Here is a 10,845-nt window from a genome sequence, read left to right as displayed (position 1 = left end):
CTCCTCACCATCCCCGATTATCCACACTCCTCACCATCCCCGATTATCCACACTCCTCACCATCCCCGATTATCCACAGGCTCCTCACCATCCCCGATTATCCACACTCCTCACCATTCCCGATTATCCACACAGGCTCTTCACTATCCCCGATTATCCACAGGCTCCTCACCAACCCCGATTATCCACATTCCTCACATTCCCGATTATCCACGCTCCTCACCATTCCAGCTCCTATCACTCCCCATGATTATGTGTTAGTTCTCATGAAGCAGATCAGACCGAGAAAAGGTACTAACAGGAACTGCTGTGTACAGATACATGTTCAGATTCAGTCAGTGAATACATTAACCAGTACATAAAATAGTTAAAGGACAGCATTGATCTAGGATTATGTTAATTAGAAACATTGTAAAACACCCAAAGACATTATTTTCCTTTCCACAGTTACCTTAAGTACAAAATACATGTTTTTATAACAAACGAGAGGGCAGTCTACCATACCTGCATACGACACGGCAGTGCGTATTCATTTTCTCTTAACGAGAAAAAGCAGCTGGTGGATTTGGTCTGCCTTGTCAACGCTAAAGAAGAAAATGTATGTGCCTGTTTCCTTAAATTCCAATTATTCACGTAAATACACAGGAAATGATCTAATTTATAGTCCAGGGACTGCCGGCACAATTGTAATCAGAAGAGGAATCTTAGGGCTTCAATTTTTACTGTAATAGGATAGTATTCCATCCTATGAGAATGTTGTTTCCTATTAACTGAGGTCAGTTAAGTGAGGGGGTAATGATAAGGCAGTATCTGTGGACGACAACTTTTCTACATAGAATTTTGTCAGCTAACAATGTTATAATTTAAAATTTCTGCCAATAAGCTTCAATTGCTGCCTGCTCTGAGTAAACACTGCAAAGAATGCTCGTGATGGTGGCTGAGCCGTGTGCCTCACCAACTGCTCGTCTTGGTCAGGTCCATCTACTGCCTGGCACGACATCACTGACACTGAGGGCACTGTGACATTTTCTACTCTCCTCGCTTCTTTAAGGGGTGGGTGGACATTCAGTGGCAAACATTTGTGCACACAGACCCAAGCCCAGCTGCTGCTGAGCTGACATGGACTCACACTGACCCTACAGGACAGAGGAGAACTGGCCCCCTCAGGTTCTCCTGTCACTGAACAAGAGAGGCTGTAACTGTTACAGCAGCAGGCTGCCACCCTGTCTCCCACAGCACGGACAGGGAAGGTTGTTTTTTTTTCTAATTTTTTTTATTATTATTAAATTTTATTAGTTTTAATGAACATTTACAGGGATTTGGGGTTTTCATTCCTTCACTGTTGCACTGTTTTTTCTACCCTCCTCCCCAGTTCGTTCTTCTTCCCCCCAGAATGTCTGTTTTAATTGTCCAATTGCCACAGTGCTTGTCAAAGCCAGTTCTGATTAATCTCCTTTGTCAGTGTGTCCTTTGCCATTCCCTATCACTCCTCCCTGAGAGAGACTTCACCCTGATTCATAAGGAAAAGGGGATGGCGTATTCTCTTAGCTACGTTGACAGGGAAGGTTTGAACCACTGACCTTTCAGTTCGCAGCAGAGATTGTAACCACTGTGCCACCAGGCTCTTTGACATGCCTTGTTGTGAGGAGCGATCAACTCAGTTTCTACTCACAGTCGTGTCCTTTGTCACTACGTACTTTATAAGGAGTTGTCGGCGAGCTCTGGTGGCCTAGTGGCAGGAAACTGTACTGCAATCCCAGAAGTGCACGGTTCAAATCCACCAGATGCTCTGCTGAAGAAGGAGAAACAGTCGCCTCCTGTACCAGTCAGATCCAATTTGACGGTACACGCATAAAAAAAAAAAAAAGGAGTTGTCGTTCGTTGCCATTGAGTTGGGACCAACCCATAGCTGCCCTTCCTGTGTGATCTCACAGGCTGTAAATCTTACGGGAGGAGATGGTCCATCTTTCTCCTGTGCTAGTGGATTTGAACCTCCTGTCTTGGATTAGCAGTATGAGTAGTAGAGATAAGTAAAGCAGAGAATACTGACAACTTCCCAAAATACTCTCACAAATAAACATTGTTGCAATTGCGGATGACTTACTATCCCTTTTCTAGTCTGGAAATGGAAGTAATCACTTAGCAAAGATGTATTAGGCCCTGAAAACTAGCCAGAATGGCTGATGAGTCCATGCCAATTACATGAATGTTACTTTCTAAAACACAAAAGAAAGGCAAAGACCAAAACCCAAACAAACAAAAATACCAACACAACAAAAACCAAAACACCAAGCTGGTCCTACTTTCTGTCACTGAAATGTTTTTGGTACCTGTTTAACTTAGAAAGAAGGTTGTGGTTAGGTTGTTTCTTGTTTTTTGTTTTTTTTTTTAAAGTGTTTACACTTATTGTTACTCTATGTATAAATGCTGTCTCCACTTGAGTTTTGCGAGCTCTGGTGGCCTAGTGGCAAGAAGCTGTGCTGCAATCCCGAAGGCACGCGGTTTGAATGCACCAGCTGCTCCACAGGAGAAGGCTGGGCAGTCTCCTCCTATGTGATTAACTGCCCATGAAGACTTGCTGGAGGGTCAGCTATGGGTCAGTTCCGACTCCACGGGACCCAACAACAAATGTATAAATATTTAAATTGTGACGACGTCTGCACATGCTATAGATGATTTATAGTCAGAAATTCCAGATTAGGCCCCATGTGTACCACCTACCAAGATGAGTCAAGAGACATTTCCCCAGTAAATAGGGTCTTAAATGGAAGAGGTCTTCTTCCCTTCATTGTCTTCTAAGAGAAGAGACCTCCAGTCAGAATTTCCATTATTTCCAAGCATGCAGCCCACACACCCAGTTAAACTTTAAGATATTTCAGGGAATTCAAATCGACAGCTGGGAACAAATTTCATTTAAGGCATTTACAGATTCACAGAGGCAAAAGCTGGTGATGAAGTAAAACTACAGCACAGTAACACCTTCTTGCTGGTTGAGTTAAATGAGCAGAACGGATTTGCAAAGTCAAAACCCAACCGCGAGAAGCTTCTTCCATACTGACCTTAAACGCCAGCGTGAAGAGGGAGAGCGTGTCGAGCGCTGTAAGGCAAACTTCAGTAGCGATGTTGGCTTCAAGTAGAGACTGGTGAAGGACGTCGGCATCTGAGTGGCCATAGCCTGCATGAATTATAAGACAAGGTCACTGCCAAGGAACTGCAGACAGAAGGGCTGGGAGGGCAGGACAGTCACAGTCAACTTTTGATTATTTAGAAGAGGCCTGCTCTGGGCCCCTGTTTCCCTAAGTATATGCGTGGGTTGTATTAGTAATGTTTTCTTTCCATTAGAACTTTTTCAATCTGGAAGTAACAGCAGCAGCAGTTACTGGCTGTGGCACAATTGTACCCTGTCACACAAGAGGCTGCCATGAATAGCAATGACTCAGCCGGCAACGGGCTGGTGTGTGCCAGCCACAAGTCAATGAACTTGACACGCACCATCTCATTTAATCCCTCCACAGCCCTGCGAGGCACATACGGATAAAGCTCTTTTTATAGAGAGGAAAACGGGAGGCACAGAGAGATTAAGCAACTTGCCAGAGGAGCCAGGATTCATGCTCAGGTTATTAATGGTATTATTATAACAGACAAAGTTATTAAAACAATGGAATGGGAGGGCAGATGGGATTTTAAACATTTCCCATGTTGAAAGGGTCAGTAGCACATGACGGGTTAAATGAAGAGCCTGAGATTCAAGTTCACTGGATCCAGCCTCTGTCACTTCCTAACTGTGTAACCTTGGGCAAGTTACTTGACCTCTTTCAACTCCAGTTTCTCCATCTGTAAAATGGGCTTAGTAACAGTATGCACCTCAGAGGGTTGTGGTGAGCATTAATTTGTGTGGACCTTGTGAAATAGGGTCTGCTACTTAGTGACATTACGTGGTAAGTCCAAACCCAAGGATCAACATAATCAAGAGTTGACTGCAACGCTAGCAGGATTCTTAGCGGCTGTAGTGAGAAGCGTAACAGCCAACATGTCTGGAAGAAACGTTTGAGAAAAGGAAAGGACTTTAAGAATCTCTCATTTAAGTGTCCACAATTTAACTATGGGCTAGTATCTGCTTTATATGGCTACAGAATACATTTATTACTGACACAAAACATAGTTTGACAGAGATATTAAATTATAAAATGGTATGCATTAGCAGAAATACATACAGGGATGCAAAGAGGTTACAGTATTGATCTAGAATACAGAGAGAAATGGCACTACAGTCATGCAGTTTAACCTCCGTGACCCAGTCTGTGAAGCAGGTCATTCTGTGATTGGACACTGTGCAAACATTACATTACGTACAAGAAGTCCTTAGATCACAAATGAGCTGTTTCTAAATCTACAAGTAGAGTTTCTATCTAATGTTAATAAAATATTTGTCGCGAAATACAATGTACAGTGTGCCTTTCTGTGCATAAAAGTTAAATAAACACTTCCAAATTCAGTGAGGTATCTTTTTCTTTTAAATTTTTTATTATTATTTTTTGTGTGCGTGTACCGTCAAATCAGATCTGACTGGTACAGGAGGAGATTGTCCCTCCTTCCCCGGCAGAGCATCTGGTGGATTCGAACCATTTGCCTCTGGGATTGTAGCTGCAGCTCCTTGCGACTAGGCCACCAGAGCTCCCCTAGTGAGGTATCTTTAACATTCTAATAGTAATAATGTTTTGATGCACATCACAAAATAATATCCGTACTGTTACTGCAAACCAGTGCATGTAGTGTAAATGAATATGGTTTATCCTATTATGATAGAATTATAATATACAGATATAAAATAATCAACATAAGAGGGTTTGCAGGGGTTGGAATCACAGACTTAAATGCAATTGGACATGGATGTTACTCGGTGCATGACTGTATAATAAAACAACCTATAATGTCTTTCTCCAAGGAGCAAAAATAAGCCAACACTCATTACTTTAGGTAATTTTCTTAATACTCCAGAGAGGAGGACATTTCATATGTAGATCAGGAAAATAAAGAATTAAGAGAGCTGAGGGTATTTTCTTGAGACCAGTAATGGAATAAAACCAGAATCTACATCCCCAAATTCCTTACCCAGCCCACTATATCACAGGCTATGTTATTAGGATATAACAGTAACTAATATGAAATCACTTCAATTGCCATGAATGCTACAAGTACCAACTGACTTTTAAATGAATGTAAAAAAGCATTTTAAAGCTACAGAACTACTTTTTAAAATATGGCAAAAGCACAATGATGTACTTTTATCCAACTGTTTTTCTTTTGAAAAGGTATGTCTAAGGTTTTCTGTTTGGGGACTGCCTTCTTTTCATCCCATGAGAGAGGATGTGTAAAACAATGGGGCACCATGCCAATTCTATTGATTTCTGATACAGAATGTTACAGAGAGAAGAAAAGATATGTGCTTGTGAATTGTATAGCCTTTATAAGCAGAACATTATACGGGTAGGTGAGGATGTCTGGCAAGGTGGAGACAATGAAAGAAGAGATGGATTGATGATTATTGTTAAATTGAGCACAACTAAGATAAGAGGGGAGAACAAATACAACACCTTTTATTATACCAACCAAGATGATGACATAGGTCAAGGGGACCCTTTCCCGCAGGACTGCCGTCCAGTCTGCACTTCAGATCGTGAGGACGGCGCGTGGCTTCCTCTGCTGCTCACAGGCTCGCCAGAGGTCAGGGCCGAGCTCGCAGCACTGAACATGTCCTCCCGAGAAATCGGCTTTCAGTTACTTCTCTGCATATCCATTCACCTATCTCCCCATTCACCTACCTCCTACTAGGGAACCTATTGCCTCAGACTATCCCAGGTGAACATTCTGAAGATTTCCCAGGGAATTTAACGTCTCCTACCTTCCCTGGAGCTTGGAAGGAGTGGCATCCACTTAACGTAATAGCTTGCCTCCGGAAACCCTATGAACCTGGAGAGAGGATGAAAGGCACCCAAGCGTCGAGGACTCTCCTTCATAGGGTCGCTATGAGACGGCACTTAACAACCACCACCACCACCTATCCCTGGATCAATTCAGTAATTAGTATTTGGCATTATATTGTTTTTAAAACGTATTGAATGAGTGGGCCATGCTGGCTAAGTTCCTACTTTATGGTCATACAGACATGGGTGAGAGATATAAGTGACAAAATTTGTTGTACATTAAAATTATGTAGATTTAACAGTGATGTAAAACAGATGAAATTGAAAAATAGATTTATTCAGAAACTTGTCAGCTTTTCACAGAAATCCTAGAGATATGTAAATGAAAAAGGTTCTGTCAGTCATAATTTTTATACTTGCATTCCCAGAAACTATTTGATCTTGAAATAAACAAACATACTTCCTGAAAGAGTTATTCTTTTTTAAGCCTTAAAAAAGAAAGTGGCAGTGTGAGAATTGTTCAAGTCATAGCGACTCAGCTTAAATAATTTTCCAGGTGATGTCTGCTTATGTCTCAAGACATGGAGACAAAGCTGAGCAAAAGGGAAGATTCTGAAACAACAGCCATCATCATAGATTCCAACAAGAAAAACAAACAGAGTTGAGTCTTAAGAGACAGCTGTTTCTTATAGGAAGAGTTAAGAACCTTTTGAAAACAGCTGAGTCAGATTGTGCGGCGCGCCGTGTTAAGCACCCGGCCTTACACTAGGGGGCAGTGGTGCTCTGGAGCACGAGGCACTGAGGCTGCACCTGCCTTTGTTAAAGTTGTGCAGGTTTCAAAAGCACCGTCTTCATTCTACTGTTAGTCCGAAGAGAGATTTATTTGGGGGGGGGGGGGAGTCGTTTGAATACTCGGGAAAAAGAGACAACTAGAACGAGATGTTTCTGTTTTCCTAAACGTCATCCACATGTTTGACTTCATTAACTTTCCTGTAATTAACAGAGATGCATGTTCCCTAAGCACCTGGTTTAATGATGCTGACTCTGTCTGTAGAAGGAGTTGCACTTCCAACCAAAAGGTGATGCCTCTCTGGCAGTGTGAACCCACCAGTGGCTGAAAACCCAGTGACTCCTCTGGAGAAAGACGGGCCATCTCCTTCCGTGTGTGTGTTACAGCCTCTGAAACCCTCCTGGAGGAGGGTCAGCTGTGAGTGGTTCTAACACAATGACAACGAGGGTTATGTCTGCAGTCCTTCCCTCATGCCTCCAGCTATCCTGGGCGAAGTGGTGGACAGAAGTCCTGTCTGCAGCTGAAGGCCTTTTCTGAACATCCCAGCGTATTACCAGCAGAAGAGCAAGTGAGGTTCATGTTCTCACAGCAGCCACCTTCATTTTGATAGCTGCCTTGACGTTTCATGAAACCAGAATTCTTCTTTAAACATATTTTTCCCCAAAACCATTTTTCTCTGGCTTATAATAAGGATTCAGATAAAAAAGTTTTATGAGAAACCATAAATATTGAACAATCTGGACTCCACTTGCTAAAACGAAAAGAAGTTCCCAAATGTAGAGATTTGATTTCCAAGATGTATTAAGTCATAGTATGTAACTTCATGGATTAAAATATTTATGTAAAATAGCAATCCATACACAATCTATTATTCATCATCATTCTGCTAACTATGTTTCCCGCACAGATGGCCCTGGGATAGGGAGTGGTATAAAGAATAATATTCCAAAGCAAAAATAATGCCGTTTGCTATCTGCTCTTTCCCCTTTCATTCAGTCATGAAGAAAATAAACATGGAAATGGCCTATAAGTTTATTCCCAAGGAAATGAGTATCACGCCATCTGCCTTCCTCTCTCTTTAAATTACCTCAGTCTACTGTTTCGCTGTGTCTAGAAAGGGCACTCAGAGTAAGGCATAAATCTTAACGTATGATGACATCGGGGTTAACCATATGATCCATTAAAGAAAGTCCCCTATTATAGACATTAAATATGTCTTTAAGTGACCCTGGAAGGGACACCACTGATGAGCAGAGGTGCATATATGGTACCTCACCATCCAGGAACTTGTCAGAGAATCAATGTGGGTTTATGTACATTGTATTCCGTCCTGAGTATACAATCACTTTCTGAGATACATTCTACTTGGCCTTTCATAGAAAAAGCTCACTGCCATTGAGTTGGCTCTGATTCACAGTGACCCACCAACCACTGGGTTTCCAAGGCGGTAAAACCTTAACAGAAGAGCTCGCCCACCTATCCCATGGAACTGCTGGTGGATTCGAACCACTGGAAAGCACGGACTTTTGATAGCAGTGCGAGGCACTATGGGCTACGCACCATCCACCCTGTCTATGAAATGCCTGAACCAACTCCGAGTTCCGATGAATCCTTCATCAAGTCTGGTCTTATATGAGAACTCATTCCCTCCGAGTCAAAGCTGACTCATAGCTGACCCTCCGTTGGGTTTCCGAGGCTGCAAATCACACGGGAGGAGACTGCCTATCTTTTCCCCTTGGAGCAATTGCTGCATTAGAACTGCCAGAGAAGCACTGGCCTTGAGTTACCATTGCAGTTTCCTCAGCACGATGTCACCAGAACTTCCTAGTTAGGACCACTTAAAATACAGACCAAACACCCCCCCACCCCCAACTCTCTCCTATTGCGTTGGAACCAGCTCCTAGCTCTAGCAGGTTTTTAGAGGCGGTAACACACATGGAAGGAGACCGCCCATTTTTTTCAATTGCCAGATAGGGGCCACCTTGGATTGGCAGTGCCACTCCCTACAGACTACCAGAAGCTTCCAGGGCTCTGTTACACTACAGGCAGGCTTCATGGGAAGCAAATGCACCTGTTTCAACTCTTCTACATACTCCACTCAAGAGACTTAAAGACCCAGTGCAGCACAGATCTCAGTCATAACTTACTATCGAGTCACCTGCAACCCACAGCGACACTACACACAATAGCTCTGAATCCTGTCCTATGTCCTGAGCCAATCTCACTGTCTTTATTCCCCCAGTCAATCCATCTCATCCAGAGTCTCCTCTCCTGCGTGGTCCTGCCATCCTTCTAAGCATGATGTCCTTTACTATTTTTTTTGTTGTTGTTCATTGCTATTGAGTCGAGCACGACTCACAGCGACCCTGTGAACAAAAGGCCTGAAGCCTCTCTACAACGGGCGACATTTCTCAAAGTTCATAGAGTTTCCGGAGGCATGTGGTTTAGGAAGTGGATGCCACTCTTGCTTCCAATACTTTTTAGAAAATAATAATCTCTATATTTTCTGTATTGATTCAGGATTATATATAATGCTGATGTGGGGTGAAGCCAAGTGGATTCTAACTCCCAGAGATCTCATTTGACAGCAGAATCACCCCACAGAAAACTGCTTTCTCAGTTGCAGTATTTCACAGGAGCTAATCTCAAGGACTTCCTTCCCTGGAACCACTGGGTGGGTTTGAACCGCCAACTGTGAGGTTATAGCCAAGAGCTTAACCACAGCAGACATTGCTCCTAACATACAGACTTATTTACTTATTGCTTCTGTTCTTTTTCTTCCTGTGTTTCACGGATACTAAAACATTCCAGAGTGAGGTGGGGCCCGACACACCACCTAGCCAGGCTCTCTGTGATGTGCAGGAGAGCTGGACCATGTCCACTCTGTGCCACACTTTCAGCCACAAGTGCCAGGCCAGGCTTCGAGGCAGCTCAGGCCATTCCACATGGGGCAGCCCAGTCAGAGGCACTTTCCCACACAGATCTGAAACCTAATTCTCTGCAATGCAATTCATTGATCTCAAACAGCCTCATAGGTTGAATGACATTAAATTCAACATTTCAGGTAAGAAAGGCGTTCTTCAAATGCACTTCTTAGTCGGATTTACCACCTATAGCCCCTCCCCTATAACACCAGTGGGAAAGAAGACTTGGATGCAAGTGAATTAATCATCTTCCTAGAGCAAGATACATGCTGTCGAGTTGCCTGCAACTCATAGCGACCCTATGTACAAAAGCCCTAAGCCCTGCTCTATCCTGTGCCAATCTCACTGTTTCTGACACACCTACCCTCATCACCCCAGTGACTGAATTAATCCACCTCATCGAGGGTCTTCCTCTCCTGCACTGTCCCTTTATCCTCTCAAGCATGACGTCCCTCTCCAAGGACTGGTCCCTCCTTGTAACATATCCAAAGTATCTCAGACGAAGCCTCAGAATCCATGCCTCCAAAGAGTAGTTGGGTTTAACCTATCCACGATGAACCTGTTTGTTCTCTTAGCAGTCCATGGTATATTCAATATTCTTCTCCAGCACCACAGCTCAGAGGCATCAATTCTTCTATCATCCCTATTCACTGTCCAGCTCTATGATGCACAGCAAGTGACTACAAAGGCCATGGCCTGTACCAGGCACACCTTAGTCTCAAGATTGACATCATTGCTCTTCAATACTCTGGGAAGATCTTTGATAGCAGACTTTCCCAACACAATACATCTTTTAATTTCCTGGCTGTTTGTGCGAAGAGAGTTCATTGTGGAGTCAAGCAATCTAAAGCTGTTTACAGTTTCAATCTCTTCACCATCTGTCACGATGCTGCCAGTCAGCCCAGTGACAGAGCAAGATACAAAATAAATGATGTTAAATAAATGATGTTATGTAACATCTGAACCTCTGGGGGCATTGTCAGTAGGGAATTGTGATGCTGGTTAAAGGCAATGCCCCTCTGATGGTTCAAAATAAAGGTAAGTATTATTTGTAAATACATTATCACTTTCTCTTTGTGCGGCTTATTTAATTCTACAGGTAGTAATCATTCTGAATTCTGTAATTTGACACAATCCTCTTCTATAGTGGATATATATATACACACACACACACACACATATATATATACACACACACACACACACA

General features: G+C 42.9%; 1 protein-coding gene across 3 annotated transcripts in view; it reads right to left on the bottom strand.

Annotated features, from left to right (window-relative positions):
• The window catches only part of DOCK9 (dedicator of cytokinesis 9), a 407,183-nt gene that overhangs the window by 42,783 nt on the left and 353,555 nt on the right, over nucleotides 1–10,845 (bottom strand). For all 3 annotated transcript variants that reach the window (XM_006879560.1, XM_006879558.1, XM_006879559.1), the window contains exon 39: nucleotides 3,060–3,175. In XM_006879560.1, coding sequence (XP_006879622.1) covers nucleotides 3,060–3,175 — 116 coding nt within the window. The remainder of the gene's footprint in view (nucleotides 1–3,059; nucleotides 3,176–10,845) is intronic.

Source organism: Elephantulus edwardii, unplaced genomic scaffold (assembly GCF_000299155.1).
Source record: "Elephantulus edwardii isolate Elephantulus edwardi_28Jun2011 unplaced genomic scaffold, EleEdw1.0 scaffold00004, whole genome shotgun sequence".
In the NCBI taxonomy this organism is placed as follows: domain Eukaryota; kingdom Metazoa; phylum Chordata; class Mammalia; order Macroscelidea; family Macroscelididae; genus Elephantulus; species Elephantulus edwardii.
The sequence above is the reverse complement of the archived record's forward strand: the minus strand, read 5'-3'. Positions and strand labels throughout refer to the sequence as shown.